General features: G+C 41.1%; 1 protein-coding gene across 2 annotated transcripts in view; it reads right to left on the minus strand.

Annotated features, from left to right (window-relative positions):
- SLC4A7 (solute carrier family 4 member 7) overlaps positions 1-18,259 on the minus strand; it is a 93,534-nt gene extending 75,275 nt beyond the window's left edge. For both annotated transcript variants that reach the window (XM_059490053.1, XM_059490061.1), the window contains exon 1: positions 18,091-18,259. In XM_059490053.1, the coding sequence (XP_059346036.1) occupies positions 18,091-18,138 (48 nt within the window). In that variant the 5' untranslated portion in view covers positions 18,139-18,259. The remainder of the gene's footprint in view (positions 1-18,090) is intronic.
- Between the last annotated feature and the right edge of the window lie 395 nt (positions 18,260-18,654).

The following is an 18,654-nucleotide window of genomic DNA, read 5'->3' on the forward strand; positions in this document are numbered from 1 at the left end:
AGTAGCACAAATACATGTTCAAGGAAAGACAATTTATTTGAGACAATTTTAAGCAAAATTGGAGCACGTACAACAAAGAACTTAGGCTTTTGGCTTTCACACTGACTTCTGGAAGACAGGCATTTATCTAGCCTTGCATAAAGTCTACCCATAAAAATTCTGCTGCCATGATTTTATTGTAAGGCAAATTTGAACATGCAGAGTAAACCTACACCAGCCATGCTTCCTGTGATGCAACCACAGCAGTTCTGACCAGCCCTAGAACTCTAAAGCTGTCATCAATAAATCAAAGTCACTGCCCTAGACACAAAGTCTCCTCCTGAACTCTCTGCCTGAACTTGAAACAGCTTTAAGATGTCCTTACAAACATAATTGATACCATTAACAGATAAAAATAAAATGTCAAGCCAAATGCACAGTGAACCGAACACTAAGACAAATACATAAAATATATCATCCAGACTGGAGATCTAAGCAAAAGACTTTCCAGCAATATGAATCAAATATGCTACACCCAGTGGCTACAAGAACTTTATCTTAACATTTTTAATTCAGGATTTCACAGCTAGCAGGGAATTTTTAAATGCTGAAAAGAATGCAAGAGTTACTCTAGTCAACGGCAATTGTATCTGGCAACCAAATTAATTTTCTACACATATGAGATAAGGAGAAAAAAGAGAAAGTAAAGAAAATTGCATTATGTTTCTCAATATTTAGAAACCAAGCCTCCAGAACAAGTATTTCTTTCCAATACTACCAAATTTGTAGAGAAACCACCTACACAGAATCCAATACTTTCTTTTACTGCAGCATATAAAATATTAACAACACAGCTAACACCCCTGGGGATGTGTTATGATATCAAATAAATTTCTGTGATCAGATACCTTAATTATATATGCATTTATACAACTTTAAATGTTCAGCAGGGTTTTTCCTGGGAAGGAAGAACATCTTTACATGGTGGCTTTTGGCAATCAAACACAGCTGTCATCCAAACACAGCTTTCATCATTCCATAATTCCAAAGGACTGTTCCACCTCAAACTGATAAAGAGACTTTTTAAAAATAAATATGAGATACAAGAGAAACAACAAGAGCAGCTTTAATAGAATTATCTCACCTACTCCCAAATGCAACATGTAAAGAAATAATGAAATAGGAAAAATTTGAACATACTTGTCCTCTAGGAACTGCCCATGTTTCTAATTATAAAGTTCCTTTTTCCAGTGTTACTTTACTTAAGTCTGGGCACACACAAAGAAATCAACCTATCCAGCAAATCATTTGTATTTATTCTCACATTTTTTCACAGAACTGACTCTACAGAAGAAAATCAACTGCCTTTAAACCAGGTTGGAAAAGTATCATCAACAGCAAGTTGTAAAAATTTTCCCTGTAGAAAACAAAGAGAATCAAACTGGCTTCTACTGCACTTTAACCTTAATCAAATGAGATTGTATCTCAATGACAATAAGACATCCAACTTTGGCAGAAAATGGTGCCTCTTGATTGACATTTGAATACACTTTGATATTTGGGGCAGCACAACACCATAGCTTTTGGTTATCTTAACATCAATTTCAGAGCTTTTGTCTGAGATGTAATTTATTTAAATAGAAGTAATAATTTCATATCTGATTTAAACAATGTTTTACACCCTTAAAAACTGAGGTTTCCAAAAGGACCTGACTCATCAATTTGCAATACTTTCATCATTGTTTATCAAAATCAACACTATAGCAGAAGCATTGTTTTGTGGGGTTTTGGTGTTTTTTTAAAGCATATACAGCAGAATTACTCAAGCACAATGAGACAAAAAATTGCTATTTTAAAATACTTATAACCAGGCCAACTGCCCATTAAAGGCTTTTTATGCTGTCTGAGGGCCCTGTGCATTGACAGGAACTCAAAGAAAGCATAAGATGCCCTTTTCTCACAGGAACAGAACAACTGTGCCAAGAGGAAGCTCTTCCACTAAAGAAAAATGGAACTGTAGCTCACTTTAGAATTACAACATCCATACCAGGACACTAGGGGGAACCTGAAAGCAGTCCGCTTCAAAAATCTCTTGCACACTCTGATCCTGCCATTGACTCCAAATTTTCATTCATGAACAAGTGATTTAGATATACAAGGAAAGAGAAGCTTTTGCAGACAACTGAGGTCATAATGCTTAAACATTTGAAATGTAGTCATACATTGGGAAAAAAACATGGCATTCTGACAGCCTCAGACAGGAAGCTATTGTACAGTAGTACAGAGACCATCCTTCATTCTTCTCCATTCCTGCAGTTCTTCCAGTCTTTTTTACTGAAGAAAATTGTGAAGCTGCATACTCAAATACCAAGAAAATTATGTTAAACAAAAGGCAGTTGAAAAGGCTGCAATACTTCTTTACCCTTACTGTTTAGGAAGTGAAACAAAGTAGCCTGAAGAAAAGTTTACTCTACGTTATTTGAAGTTTGTTTCTACTTTTGACTCATTCCATAATGGATGCAACTTTTGGATTTTCAGTAACACTTGATAAAATGTTATTAGCAACTTACATTCACAAACATACCTGCTCTCCTAAACAGAAGCACCCTGGGCACATTGCACAGCAGGTAACTACACCACAATTCAGACTTTTGGAAGCACTGTGTCAGCAGGTTTCATTTCTGCTCTGGGCGTTAATTTGAATATGCAAGATAACCCCACATTTCTAAAAATCCTTTTGGAAGCACTAGGAGACAAAGATAGGCATGCAGTTTTGAGATGTCATTAGCCACATTCACAGACTAACACTTTATAAGGAGGATGGAGGAAGAGGGTGATAGAAGAGCATTCACTAAGGATTTCCTAAAATTATCCATTTTCTTTTTTTAAATATTTTTTTTTACCTCTATGCACTTATTGATACTTTAAAGCAATATTACATTCCATAACTAAGCTTTTCCAAAAACTCCCATATTCTTTCAGTTAACCATTCATGTATTTTCTAGGTCTTACAAACATTTTCTACTAATGTTACCAAGAGAACTGGAAACATAATGCATATTAATAAGGCACAAACATTTACAGTTGCACTCAAAGACCTTAAAGGTCTTTTCCAACCTAAATGAGTCTACAATTTCTATTATTCCAAAGGAGAGACATCAGTGCTTACACTATTGAAGTGGAACATCCTGAATATTTTGTATTAATTCTGAAGGATCAACTGAAACACAGTCATTTCTAACACTAACCTCTTCAACAAGATTTTATGAACAAACAACAGTAAAGTCACAACACAAAAAATCCTCTGCTTAAGCTGCTTCTACAGGAAATTTATGACACCACAAAGGAAAATTGGAACTTTTGTACATTAGGAAGCCACTGAAGGGGCCACTTACAAAAGGGTATTAGTAATACATGATCTAAGAAGGTACGAAGGTAACTCACCCACACTACACTGTCTTGACAATCAGGCACCACTTTGCAAAGTGAGCAGGCCCTGAATTACAGACATTCTCTATTACAATAACAGAGATGCACACAAAAAAAGTTCAGTAAGTATTTAAAACCAGAAACCTCACTTAGTCCTCAGCTGCCAAGGAAGACAAATTGCTCAATCTTCAGCTTCTCTGTTGTGCTGAATGTGTATGCCACAGCACTCTAGGATGAAAAGAAGATTTGATTGCCCTCACATGAGGGTCTCAGAATACCATAACAGGATCACATCCAATTATCTAGTTTAAACCAGGTAATTCCAGCTGTTTCATTACATCTAGTCTCTGAACAACTTTGATATAAACCACTGTTCTCATTAATAAGACTTCTGTCAAACTACCTGCTACAAGTAAGTTTAACACATGACCTTACATAATTAGTAGAGTTCACTTAACAAAGATCAACTTCCTCATCACTCATCAACTGCAACAAGAGCTCTGCTTCTTTTACATGGGCTCACTTAGAGCCTTGATGCTTCACTCCTAACCAACAGTTTTCAGGTTTGGATTTTCTATGATTTGGATTGATATAGGATTATTGACCTTTTTGTCATATAGAATATAAAACATGTAACCTGTTTTGAAACTTTGTCCCCACCGGTGGTGTAAAATTAGGAGATCACTGCTCATGCCTGTCCCAGAGCACGATTGCTGTGGAAAAAAAGGGTTATTTTTATAGGTTCTTCAATTTCTGCCTTCTCAGAGCCTAGAGGGTTTAGAAGCACTTTCTTCAGTACTATGAACAGCACATGGCAGAGAGAACCAACAAAAGAATATAGTCACATACAGGGCACATTTACATTTCAGCTTTTATTACATTACTATCTGCCTAGAATTAATACACTGGAAAGCTGCTGTGAGTCTCTGCCTAGCACACACTTCACTTGGAGCTTAGCAACTCATGCCAAAGTTGAGAGATAGTAGCACAGTAACAGGAGGAAGGGCAATGTTACTACTTAAAAGGAAGTCAGTTGCCAGTTTACATGAAGCAGTATATGAAACAGAAAGGCTGCTGATTTGCAAATGCCTCCTTCCCACTTTAACCGAGAAGCACAGGGCTACAGCCACCAAAAAAACTTCTCTCTATGCTGCAGTATAAGTCACTATCAATCCTGCAGGTATGTGGAGTAAGCACATCAATTTTTCAGTCACAAAGCACATTTTTTTACAGAAAACATCCCGTGGGAATCCTTCAACATCACAGACTCACTGCTCACACAGAACAAGAGGCTCAGTCACAATCCAGCTCTTTTGAGGCTGTCTGTCAATACAGAATCAATTAAGTTGGAAAAAGCCTCCAAGATGATAGAGACCAACCTTTGACCAATCATAAACAGGTGAGGTTAAGGATAGAAGCTAGGCAACCATCACTCTAACATTGAAAAGCACTGGATACCAAATAATAAACCACAATAAAGGGGGAAAGGCAGAACTACAGCCTTATCAAAAATACCTCAAATGTGTCTCTCCTGCTTGCTGTTACACATTAATTTTCAATGGAACTCTCAAGAATTACCGTGACCACAGAACCTACAGAAGGACACCACCAAGTTCTGCTCTGCCCCATTTCACCCCTCACAATAAGCCACTTTCTTGACCATTACCTTATCTTAATGATTCCTATGCAAGCAAGACATTTAAAGCAGTTTCCAGATCATTTTCCTCTTTTTTATCCGATACTTGACTTCAGGATCACCACTGGACTTAAAAAGGTTTATTAAGGATTTGTTAGGACATGCTAAAATATTGTACTAAAATATTTTGATATAGAGCTCTACAGGAGGCAAGTTCTCCAAATTAAGGTCATGTCCATTCTTTTCTCTAACAATACATAACTTCTTCCATTTAAATTTAGTATACCTTAAAGATAAATATATACACATACAATCTGTTCACCACCAAAGAGCCATTGTTCAGCTTTCATGAAATTGTACAGCATATTGTACACATTCATGGTACTTGGATTTTTTTTTAGCAACCCTCAAGACAGGAAGGAAATTTTTTTCTATCTTCACCCAAGTGCCTGTTTTATACCACAGCCCAAGTGAAGCTGGAAACAGGTTCTCCATATCATAAAGTGGCCATAATGCATAAATCTGTTTACAGTCTTGCTTGCAATTGATCCTCTGAGCTTGATTGCAGCAGTAACCCAAGCCACAAGACAGAAGTGAACATGCCATCTTGGAGGATGTATTTCTTTACTCTTCACTAGAAATTCAAACACGTTGCACACTTGTACTTTATTCCAGAAACAAGCATGCATACAAATACAATTCCCCTTCTGTCACTTGCAGAAGTACTCAGCACTCCAGCCACAGCCCCCTTGGGCTCTTAACAGCTTCCACAGCACCTGACACCTGTACTGCCACTGCCCATGCCTATCCCCAGCCCTTGCCACCTCTGCAGCCTCTAAAACAAACCTTTGTTTGAAAATACTGCCACCATTCTCTAGAAGCCATTTCTGAAAACAGATACACATCTTCCTGGGCCCCCCGGTGCTCTCAGTGCCACCAAACTTGTCATCAGTCTACAACCTCCCCCAGCACCTGGAAAGGGACACTTGTGACATTACTAAGAACATGCACCAGTGGCAATTTCAAGTCAAGAGTATTCTGCAGCAACCTCTCAGGGCAACAAAACTACAACTTGAGCTGTTTGAAAAGTTACTACCTAAGCAATGGTCATCAAGCATTACACATTTCTTCCAAGAACCGCCAAAGACAAAATATGCCTTTCTTCAGAAAGCCGAAGTTAATTATTTGTTAATACATCAACCCCCAACATAGTTTCAAGGTGAGACCTACTCTTCCACCCTTCCCCAGAGAAACACAGCTATAGAGTTGACATATGTAGACTAGGAAGTAGACCTGGTTTGAGGACTGCTGTTTTCACATGCAAATGCTCACCTTTACATTGCCTCTAGGATCCAGAAGTTTATAATCATCAGCCTGGGCTACCATAAATGCAAATACAGTAAATACCCAGTCACACACCAACTCAATGAATGTGACAGGGAGAAATGCATTATCTTATTTAACAAAGCAGTGTATTTCAAGTTATTTCTGTATTAGGACTAGCTAAAATCACATATACCAAATGGATTACAGTAAGTTGTCCCCATGACCAATGAGAGAAGCACACTGAACTTTCTTGTCTGCCTGGCTTTTCAAAACCTTCTGTCAATGCAAAGCACACAATACAAGTAGTAGGTATATTCTTTGACCTTGAGTGTATCAAATTTCTTCAGATCCCTATTTATATTTTGCCCTTCATTTATATCTTTATAGCAAAGGCAACTTACTCATGCTCAAGAATTAAAGGCTTGCACTAACATTATTTGGCTTCACTCAACAGAATATGGCCATCTTCTTCCTCAACTATAAGCCAACAGGCTACCTACCAAGCCCATCTGCACTATGCAAGAGTTATAGAGAACTGGAATTTATTTGTGTCCCTAAGTGGACTAACTTCACTACATTTAATCACATCAAACAAAACATCGTTTGAGAAATAAGGTTTCCTATCATGTCAAAATAATTTGGTGGACAGCTGTTTCATTAAAAAAGTTAGCATCCTACCCCTATTTATTTTTTTCTCTATCCTGGTGATAAGATTTTTTAACCTTTTTTTCTGTGTCCTGCTCTAAAGTCTCAAATCTATAATTTTACTTAGCCTAAACATGAATCTTCATTCAATTAACTTTCAGGAAAAATACTCTCAACTTCTCAATAAACTGATCTTCTCCAGCTGAAGCTCTACCTAAAGCATCTGTGTATAAAAACAAGCCCCAAAAATGTTTATTCTTACAACACACAGAACCATGTACATTTACATATTTCAGCAAAAACCATCAAAGTCGGTCTAGCAAAATATACTGCACATTATGCTGAAAAAAGCCCTCTGGTTATGTTTCTAAAAACATGTACAGCAATTGCAAGCATTTCATATAACAAGAGCAGTTAAGGCAGGTAATGGATGGTAACACTGATGCCAACAAGCAAAAGAAAAGGTTGGTTTTTTTCTGACATATATCACCAGTTTGAAAAACTCAAGAATTTCAACAAAAGCTTTAATTACAACAGCTTGTACAATACAGTTACAATAGTTTTAATCAAATTGCTTGTAATTGCAATCTAAAATTCAAGCTGGTTTTGTAAACTTAATTCATAAGTATGAATCACTATGTATCTGCAATTCAAATTCAAATATTAATTGTAAGTATCTGCTTTATTAATTTCTTTTTTGATATGTCTCAATTGCACACAAGCACAGCAAAGTTAATAAAAAAAAAAAAAAACCAAGCTGAGAAAGGAAAGGATCCCTGCTACTCTTGGGTTTTATCACTTCCTTAAATGAGTCATAACAATCATCAGATGCTATCTGTTTGTTTTTATATAAACAGTTTTAAAATTCATGGCTGGTAGGGTGTAGCCATTTGACAAAAAAAAGAGAAGAATGTACCACTAACAGGAACACCAACTGTGGCTATTCAGTAAGAAGTTCTCATTTCCTTTTTTGTACACAAAGTCTGTTTGGAAATATGTTCGACATGTTAAAGAAATGCATGTGCCTACATAATAGTATAACTTCACAATAGTGCTTTACAAGCCAAAGGAAAAAAAATTCCAAAAATCAGTAGCCTAAAACAAGCAGTAAGGTTAAATACAATCTTTCCAACAGCTTCCTTTTTTTTTTTCTTTAATAGAAACAAAGAAGCAATTAATCTGGTAGTAGTCTGAAGAATCCTACCTTGTTGCTTAGAGTATTAAAGAGTTTGCAATCAGTCCTTTGACTTCACAATTTAGTCAGAGAACCCACAGCATACCTTCTTTAAAACATTCTGGTGAGCAACTAGTTTTGTACTCACCCTCATTAGCACCAGTAGCATTACTCAGTTAAAATCCCTCTATAAAAGAGACAAAGATTAAGAAATTCCTAGAACATAGACTGAAGCCACAGTGTTTCCACCTATAACAAACTAAGTTTACAGATATGACAAACAAAAAGAAAAAAAAATTAAGTTTTTCAAAAAACTGAAGCATCTCCAGTATGGTAGAACTGTCTCTGCTCTACATAATGAGGTATTTATTAAATGTTGTTAAATATTTCCAGGTAAGGGAAAGAGATACCTATTATTACAGACACATGATCTGGCAAAACATGAATATGAAAATCTGTTGTGTTTGGTCCCTCCAAGCTGAGAAGCCAAGAAGTTATGCAACATCAGCCAATGCAACAGCACCAGCCAACTAAAAACTTTAATGATTACTGTTACTGAATATTTGCCTTGGAGAAATAGCAGTCATTACAAGTTTACAGCACGGAAGTTGTTAAAGTAATATTGACGTGACATGCCCATCAAAAACCAGCTGCAGGTAGACCAAAGCATTCACATCAACATATGTATTTTAAATCTATATTGTGAACAGAACTGGATGGTAGTGCAATACTTTCACAATATAAACCTAAACCTGGGTGCAGCACATCAATCTACCAGGGCTCAGGCAATAGATGCACAGCAGCTCACAGCCAAACTTACAAAAGGCCCAAAATACCTTCCAAGTTTGTGCAATGTTACAAGGTGAAGTTTCACACCAGCCAAACGAACAGGTACATCAGAGATCCCAGTTCCAAGAACTGCACAGGGAGGATGTCACCGTCCAGATGCTGGCCTGCAGGAAGCCTGTGCTGCTCCTCCCTGGCTCACTGCAGTGAATCACAGTGGCCTCCCTCACCCTATGGGAGCTGTGCTACCTTTGAGCTGCTGAGCAGGCCAGGTGAAAGAGCTGCAGGAGATCAACATATGGCACAACAGGGAAGATAAGATAAGCAGGAGGTCCTGGGAGGTCTGCTGCTTGCCAAACAATGAATAAATCAGGTTCATCCAATCCTCAAACTACTGGACTTTCCTGCTTATCCATATGGACACCAGTGACACCTCCAAAATGCAACTACAGAGCAAATCAAGAGTGACTCCTGAGCACTGTGGGCAAGGAAGCCCATGCAGTGTTTCTCAGTCTCTCCACTGAGAAGCAAAAGGCTTAGAGCAGATTAGATGCTTCCAGAGGGTCAGTGCATGGCTGCAGCAGAGCTTTTACGCTATGACCACAGAAACATCTTCCAGGAAGAAGGATCCATCTGACAAAGTGTGGCAGGAGTGTATTTGTCACCAGGCACAATAAGTCTGTGAGTATAGCTTTAAACTAGGCATGGTGGAGAAAGGCTGTCACTCTGAGAAGTCAAGATGTGGGAACACAAGTCTGGAGGCTCACACACTTCTCTCATGAAAGTGGCCTGTCTGTGAGCCCATCTCAAGTGCTTCTACTTACCATGGGAAGTAATAGGATTCAGTCCATGCACCATTGCAGAGCTACAACCTCATGGAAATTAGAGTGATGGTGAGACAGCTCACACGGTTGAGGTACTACAACAGAAGGTCAGAGATGATTTAGGAAAAACAGCCTGGAAGGTAAGGAACATGGGTTTCAATCTATGCAAAGGGATTCCTGCTTTGCTTGGAATGAGTGACAAGGCATCAAAGACCCCATAGGTAAGGATCAGAGAACAGTCCAACATGGGCAAGAAGGGGCTGTAGCAAAAGCTTTCATTTGAAAGCTTAAGGAAACTTCAAGACTGCAGACATTCCAGGGCCTAAAACAACTAGTATCTGCTGGTAGAGTATAGGCAAACACAAGCACTCCAGGAATTTTCTTCAATTTGTTGAAAATTACTTCGTGGCACAAGTCATTGATGACCCAACTACTGAATATGCTCTGCTGGACATGTGGCTCACAAACAAGGAAGAAGCAGATGGAGATGTGAAAGCCAAGAGCAGCCTTGGCTGCAGCAATCATGAAATCATGGAGTTTGAAGTCCTGAGAGAGGGAGAACAGACAAATACTACAGCATACAGTGCACAACCCAGCACACAGTTACAACATGGCAGCTCAGAGTTACTTCATGGCTCTTCACTTTCACCTGGTCCAGGGCTCTGCATGCAGAATCTCCCAGGAGACCAGACCACAATGGAGGAGGATGAAGGCAAAGCCTGTGAGTACTGGCTGACCTTTAAGGACAACATCCTCAAAGAACAACATGCAGGAGTTCAAGCAGGCCTGCCAATGGACCACTGTGAAAGAAAAGGGAACCTGTGGCTGAGCTCAAATGCAAAACAGAATACATGAAAGGTGGAAGCAGGAGTGGGAGGAATATACAGACATTATCTAATTGTGCAGGGGTGGAGTTAGATAAACTAGAGCTCTGCAGTGGTTGAAAATAATAATGGAGACAAAAGGCACTATGAAAAGGAGAAAACACACTTCTAATTTTTTCATCCAAAAGTGAAGTTAGACAGCAGAAACAGAAAATAAATCTTTGTACAACAAGGTGTTATTCACACCAGCATCTGCTAGCTTAAAAGGAGAAAATCCAAAGAATTAGGGCTTCTAAATGCAAACTGGAAATCTCATCAGTTAGCAATAAATGTGATTTACAGTAAGCTATATTAGCTTACTCATAACCCTATCTAAAAGAAAAGAAAGAAATCACACATGCTTCCACTCAGCATGATTTCTGAGATCCAGGAAACAGCAGCCTGAATCTCTTGACACAGCAACACAATTTTTGCACTGAGAAGCAGTCACAGTTGAGAAATGGACACCAAAAAAGGTTCTATTACAACAGCTCTGTGAACAGATTTGCTTTAACCTGTTTCTGTTCTTTGGTAACAAAGACATACATGCAAAGCAGGCTTATTAGAGATTCTCTAGTCTTCTGATTATAATATGCCAGTGAAACCATCAGTGTGTTCAGGATGTTCAGCAGCAGCATTTTTTGTGGAAGCAAATTCTTAACTTCTTCTAGTAAGGAATTACTGGCATCACTACCCCTGCCATAACCCAGGTATTCACAATAACTTGGCTGCCTTTTTCTTCATCCCAAAATAGATCCCAGTCAAGACACAGCCAGCATATATTTAGTAGACATTAGTCATGGAAAATGAAAAAGAATCAGCCTAGTCCAAAAATGAGTAAGGGAAAAAAGAAATCTTCACTTTACATTTTAGGAAAGCACAGTTTTTTAAGACAGCATTTCTACATACACACTCTAAATACATGCCCCCATAGTAAAAACACAGTAACTGAAAAGAACAGACAGGTTTTCATACAAGTCCTCACTTCACCTCACCTGCAAGCAGATCTCAGCTACCAGATCCTCAGAACTATAGCTGCACTGTAAAAGCAACAGTAGCAGAGGGCAGAGTACGTCAAACAGCAAAATTCCAACACACAGGGGATGCTTCTCTGTAATTCCCACTTCCTCTCCACAGTTTCCACCCACATGCCTCATTCACAGGAAGCTCCAGTTTGTTTGGAGGCAGACTCCAGACATTCTGTTAAACAGGGGCAACAGTGTGACAACAGGTGCCCAATCTGGAAGCATCTATTTAAGTTTAAAAAAACCTTCAAGTCTGTTTTCAAGTTTAAAAATATTCTGATATTTCAGGATACTATCTTAGCACTACTGCAAAGAACGTAAGTCTAGATGCCTTACAGCATATGAAAAACATCAGTACTCATTCTGTAAAAATTGTTGAAAATTTACAATTCCAATGAGTTTGGATAAGAAAAAATCCAAACAACAACTACAAAAACCCTGAGCCACAAGAAATCTCAAAATCTCTCACAGTAGGATTCTGGGAAAGAAGATGACTCACCTATAGTTCACAAGGTATCATACAGTGAGAGTTCAAATGAAGACTTGAATAAGGTTCTACTCTCCAAGTTGGCAAAGTGTTAATCTAAACTCATCTTCAAAGCAGAAGACAGAAGAGAGGGAGAAAGGGAAGGTCTAGGTGGGACATTACTAAGGATGTAATGCAGGGGCAGAATCACACTCAGAAAAAACTTTTAGAAAAGAGAATCTTATATCTTCTGAAGGAAGATGAAATACAATGAGTACAGCACTGGGAATGCTTCTGCTAAAATGGGACTTGCTAGAATTAATAAGCCAGGGGTATTTCAAGTTTAGGAAGCACTCCAGCATTGCTGAAACAAGACAACTGACGCCAGTATATCCAAACAGGACAAACATTTCATTACATGGGTTTGAGTCATTTTAGTTTAAGGTACTGCAGAAGGAAAAACAAAAGCTCAAAAAGCTAAAAAAACCTTGAGCTAGCAGCCTTTCCTGGGCAGAAGTCACAAGAACACCCAGACTGTCAGATATCTAACACCACTGTGGATCAATATTCCAAAAAGCTACTTCAGGCAACACAAGGTGTACAAAGCTACAAAGTTCTACTCATGTGACACTGGACAACTGTAATTCCCACTAAGAACTAGCATTCACTTTTTTCTCCACATTTATGAAAACGTAATAGCCTTCCTGCTGTACAGTCCTGGCACTGTTACTTGAAGAATAATACAGTCTTCTCCGTAGGTAAAGAAACGAATAAAAAATTGTAAGCCATCTTCTAAGGACAAAAATGACTGAAAGCACTTTATGAAACAAAGTTTTCCAAACTTAGGTAAATAGACAGGCTGATACATAACTAAAATGGCTCCATCTACTGGTTAAAATGTGCATTTTATAAGTTATGACACTCTAGTTAGAGAATGTAATTCCCAGGGAAACTAGGAACTCTGAGGGTGCCATACACAAACACAAGACTCTTAGACAGATAATCCCTTCTAACAACTGCTGAGATATGCCAGCAAGGTAGATTTGAGCCATTTCAAATACATGTCGGTCTTTTTTAAAAATAATGTAATACTTTCATCTATGGATAATTTTGCAAATGTAAATTTAGAAATGCAAATATTTAGGAATATTGCAAGATCATCTGTAAAATAATCAAAATTCTCATTTAACCATTCAGACATTTTCTGATCTACACAGCTCAGTAATAGTTGGTGCTCATCTCTATGTCCTTACTTACAAAACACTCAGTTGAATTTCACTATTCATTGCACTATTTCAAAACATTACCTGGACATCTATCTTCATTTTAGCAAAAAAAATCTGATGTATCCTTAAACTTTATTATTCCAGGATGTGCTATACCAAAAACATTCATGACAGACCTGCTGTAGCTAAGTTTGAGTACACTCAAAGTATACTTACACTCTATTTTTTTATCTAACACTAGTTATAGGGCAGTTCTCTTTACTAAGTATTACTACTGCTTCAGGGCCACAAAAGGACCTGTGCAACAGATACCCTTGTGTAATGGGAATCAATATTCAAAGGCCCACAACAAATTTGGTGACATGTCAAAAGTCACCTGCAGAGGCAGATAAATGACATGGATATAAACTAACAACTACTCAACTTGGTACACTCCCAGCTTATTCTGGACAGAAAATAGAACTACTACAATGAAGCATAATGAAAGTTCTCAAATAACACAACAAGTTTTTGACAGCCATGGTAACTTTTCAAGAACTCAGAAAGCCTGCCAGACATGCACTTAAAAGCTTACAGAGGCCCACAGCACAGTCCAAGCTGTTCGAGGTACGCACCGTACCCAAACAGCACACCAGAGAAAAGCAGCTTGTCTCTCCAAAGTCATGGCTTCAAGTCTGCAAGGCTGGCAAGCCACTACAATTCTCTCTGATCAGGGCCATTTAGCTAGGGCTCTGCCACACAGCTCTAACTGTAGTGCTTGAACTTGTGCAGAGCATTTGTTCAGCCAGATGCCACAAACTTGTGGGGGAGGAGAGTTTCCTGCACAGTCCTCAATTATGCAGTACAAACATACCCTCGGTTACCCTTGCCCAGCCATAAAGGCAAAACACCAGTCTGAGCTCACTGTGTTAGTAGGAAAAAAAAATTGTATGCAGAGACCTGTTGACTTCACATGACAGAAGCCCCATGTTGAATAAGATGACAGCAGAGGACAGTGACTGCAAGCCACCTGATAACGTGCAAGCACATCTGTTAAAAGAATTTTAAAAAGCTGTAGCCAACCACACAGCCACTTCAGAAAAAGCACTGTGACACTAATGCCCTCTTCAGTGAGATAAGGCAGACCACAGTACTTTTCTGGTTTGATTAGGAAAGCCAGAAGGAGATCCCTGGAAACATGCCCTTCTCCAACAGAGCCACTTTCAGTTCTATCATCATCTACTGTAGAATTAATGATAAAACCAGATGTGTTTCATTGAAAGAAGACACAAACAAACCCATTACTTAACTACACTGCATGGTCTACAATCTCATACATGAAGCAGTATCAAATACTAACAGAAAGTTTCCATCTATTTAAGAAAACAAAGTATTTTGAAAATATTACCTGCAAAACATCTAGAGACAGAACTGCACTACACATTCCTTTAAATGCTACTTAGAGTTGTTGCAAAAAAGCCCACCAAACATTACAGTAATGAACACCATAATGACAAAAGCCAGAAGATAGAACTAAGATCACTCATATGCAGTATCAAGTATTTTTAATACCATAACTGTAACTGTCAAACTCACCACTGTATAGAAAACAAACTACCACATCCCACCCCTATTTTGAAAAACCCAACAAGAATTACCATAAGTAGCTGTTGAGGGAAGAGGAAAAACAAGACAAGCACACAACTCCTCCTCCTTATACTCACAACCTCCAGTTGTTTTCAAATCAGATTTCCTGGGGCTGTTCCTCATCCATTTACTAACCTCAATGTATCTGTCTTCCAATGTTTGTCCAAACTCCCCCAAAGTTCACACTGTGTACATTGTATAGCAAATATACCTGTGAATCCCTACACCGAGTTTCTTTGGTTTGTTTGGAACTGAGCACCTAAGTCTGATTTGACTGTGTGCCTCCTCTTCCATGCTCACCTACTTTCTCCACAGGAGTTTTATAGAGCCTCACCATATCACTGTTGCATCATCTCTACTAGGCTGACAAGTCCTAGGCTGTTGAATCCTTTATCATCTTTGAACTAAATTCATATCCTCTTGTTATTCCATGAACATTTTCCAATAATAATGCATCTTTCCTAACATGGGGGGGCAGAACATCTAAGAGCATGTAAGGTATGAAAGAACTGTGGATTTATGCAGTTATGTATCTTTTTCCTATTGTATTTTCTAGTCATCCCAGATGCTCTGTTCATCAGTTGCTCTCTGGTTGTAATAACTATCAGGCATTTGTTTCACCTCGCCCTTCCAACTTTCAATTGCCACCAATCAGGTTCTTCAAAACACCAAAGTTCCAAACAGTAATTCATTCTCTTCTGTACGACTGGACCTAAAGTATAAAACAAGCAAGGTTAAAGGATTTTTTTGTATTTTTGATTAACTAAATGGGGGGGCAGCATGTGACTGATAGAAGTGCTCCTCCATAAGAGAGCCACCAATCTTAACTCATTACGTATCTAATATTCTATGAACACAGAAACAACACAGGAGGAAGGAAGAAAAGGAATTTTTAGGAACTCCTCTGTTTGATTACACTTCTTTATTTTTAAGCCACAGCAATGAAGCTATCAGATTTGATCTACACTTTTTTACTAAGTCTTTCCATCTTACTGAGAGGCTTATTTCTCAAAAAGTTATGCACATGTAAGCAGTTTCAGCAAGCTTTGCTAGCAGGAAGGTAGCCTGTTCTGTCAAGAAACACAGGATTAGAAAAATTACGTCAAACTCTATTGTCAAAAACACTCATCTTTTGGATTAAGTAGCTCTCTTGTATATAAAATTACACCTCTTGCATATGAAACCCACAACAAATCCAGTACTGCTATACTATGCAATTGCCCAAAGATCAGCATGTCCTCTCCTTCTGTAAGCCATTTAATTCATGTGTTTTCTCCAGAAATTCTTTTTTTCCAGTTCCTACCAAGTCTTCTGCCCTCTCACTTTTCTAACCTGCCCTCTCACTTTTCTAACTGTTTCATCTCAGCTGGAATTACCTCCCAGATACACTCGGGCACCAAGGTCAGGTATTGCTGTTCCAAGGAAACCAATGTGGACCACTCCACTGAGTATCTCTGTTCATTACAGCTGCATCAAAAATGACCATGCAACAATATAGGAGGAGTTCATCCTAAAAAATTTCATTTCTGCTACAACAGAACCTAAATGACTGCTGCCAGATCTGACAAACATGACCAGAGCACACTGACTTTCATGACATCTGCAATAGTCTTGTCTTTTCATTTGGAGTCACCTGATGGTAACCATTACCATCTTCCACTGCAACCCCACACTTGAACCTCAAAGTTTTTCAACTCCCTGCACACAGTTTAGCATCTTTTTGTTATATATAGGAAGTATTCTCCTATACAGAGGGAATATTCTCCTGCCAGCTAAGAACAGATACCTCATACAGAGGAGCAAGGTAGTTTTAACAAGAATTAAACCTATTAAGCAGTCTGCTCTTACACAGAATCTACCGTGAAGAAGTTAACATGAATTGGGAATGTATCTTTTTCGCAGCAGTGACAAGACAGAGAAATGGTCTAGAGCACATCTGCAAAATCTTTCAAAGTGAGCACAAGCGTTAACATACAAAGGCAACATACAAAGATTGTAACATTTGCAAAATTCATGGCCCTTTGAACCACTAAGTTATCAACGCTCCCGTTATAACAAAGGAAAAACACACTGAACATACTGATGTCACAGGAAGCGAGCACTTCATTAGACTGCCAATTTTATCAAATGTGACTCAAGTCTCTCCTTGAAGAGTAACGGAAAGATGATGAAAACTCATGTGTTTTCAGTGTTATTTCTCTGTCCATCACAGCATTCTTTGTGTTTCAAACTACACATCCCTCCTCTTCAGGCACTGAAGACAAATCCCTGCGCGACACCTTTTTGGAAAAGGCCCTGAAGGAGAACATCAGAGTAAGAGCTCACAGGCTCATTAACAAAATCCAGACCTTGAGTCATCTGAAGGGAGGGGAAATTACAAGCGTGGAACCACATGTATTTTTCAGCAGCACAGGAAGGCAACACATGCCTGCTTCACTGAGCCACCCGGCCCGACAAGGAAACGAGCCCAAGCTCCGTAGTTCTGCCCATCTCCCCCTCACCAACACTTGCACTCCCCAGGAGCAGAAACCCGCGGGGGAAGCGTGCCCAGCACCCGAGCCGACCCCGCCGCCGTGCGACACGAGGACAAGGGGAAGCTCGCCGCTTGCCATGTGTGCGCACTTCTCCCTCGCCCAGGAACTCGTCAGCCGGCGGGGCAGGCAGAAAGGCGAGGCCAGGGGCGGCCGCGCCGCCCACCGCCGCCGGCACAAGCCCTGCGGGGCTCTCACAAAGGAACGGGGGGGTGGACGGGGCAGCCGCGGCCGCCGAGCACACGGAGCCCGCGGCCGAACAAAAGGCTCCGGCCCCGCCGCCGCCCCCCGGGGAAGCCGAGGGGCGGGGGGGGGGGGGGACACGGCCGCGCGCACGCGGCCGGCACGCGGGGACAACGGGCGAGAGGGGCCGGGAGCCGCGGCCGAGGGTCCCGCCGCCGAGGGCTGGGCGGCCACGGCCGGGGGGCAGCCCCGCCGCGTCCCCCGTGCCCCGGCAGGAGGGCAGCGGCACGACCCCCGGGCGGGACGCGGGGCAGCGCTGCCCCGTGGCGGCCCCTTTGTGCGCCCCCCCGCCGCACCGCACCCCCCGTTACCGTGGTGAGCAACGGTCTCATCTGCTCGCCCGCCCGCTCCTCTTCCATCGCGGCCCCGCCGAGATCGCCCGGGAGACAGAGCGAGAGAAAAGGGCGCGGAGCGGCAGGCGAACGGCGAGCTGGAACCGGACGCGGGGGCTGCGCTGCCTGGCGGAGGCGGGCGGCGCCGGTGCCCTCAGGACGGGGCGGCCGCGACTGCTCCGCCGCACCGGGGGCTGAGCCCGGACCGCCTCGGCGGCGCGCCCGCTGCCCCCGCCCCGCGCCGCCCGCCGGGCCAATGGCAGCAGCGCAACGCGGCCGCGGCCCCGCCCCCGCCGCCCGCCGGGGCTGGAGCAGCGCGGGGCGCGGGGGCGGCGCGCTCGGTCCCACGCGGAGCCGCGTGGCGGGCCCGGCTCCCGCGCTGCCGCCCGGGCCGGGAGCAGCGCCGGACACTAGGGATCGCATCCCGGCGGGTCCGGGAGCCGGGGGGGCAGCGAGCTCCCAGCGCTGCCGGTGTACGCCTCCTTAATGCTTGCCTTTCTTTCCTTTTTTTTTTTTTTTGACACTCTTCGCACTTCCCGGTAA

This window comes from Ammospiza nelsoni, chromosome 1 (genome assembly GCF_027579445.1).
Source record: "Ammospiza nelsoni isolate bAmmNel1 chromosome 1, bAmmNel1.pri, whole genome shotgun sequence".
In the NCBI taxonomy this organism is placed as follows: Eukaryota; Metazoa; Chordata; class Aves; order Passeriformes; family Passerellidae; genus Ammospiza; species Ammospiza nelsoni.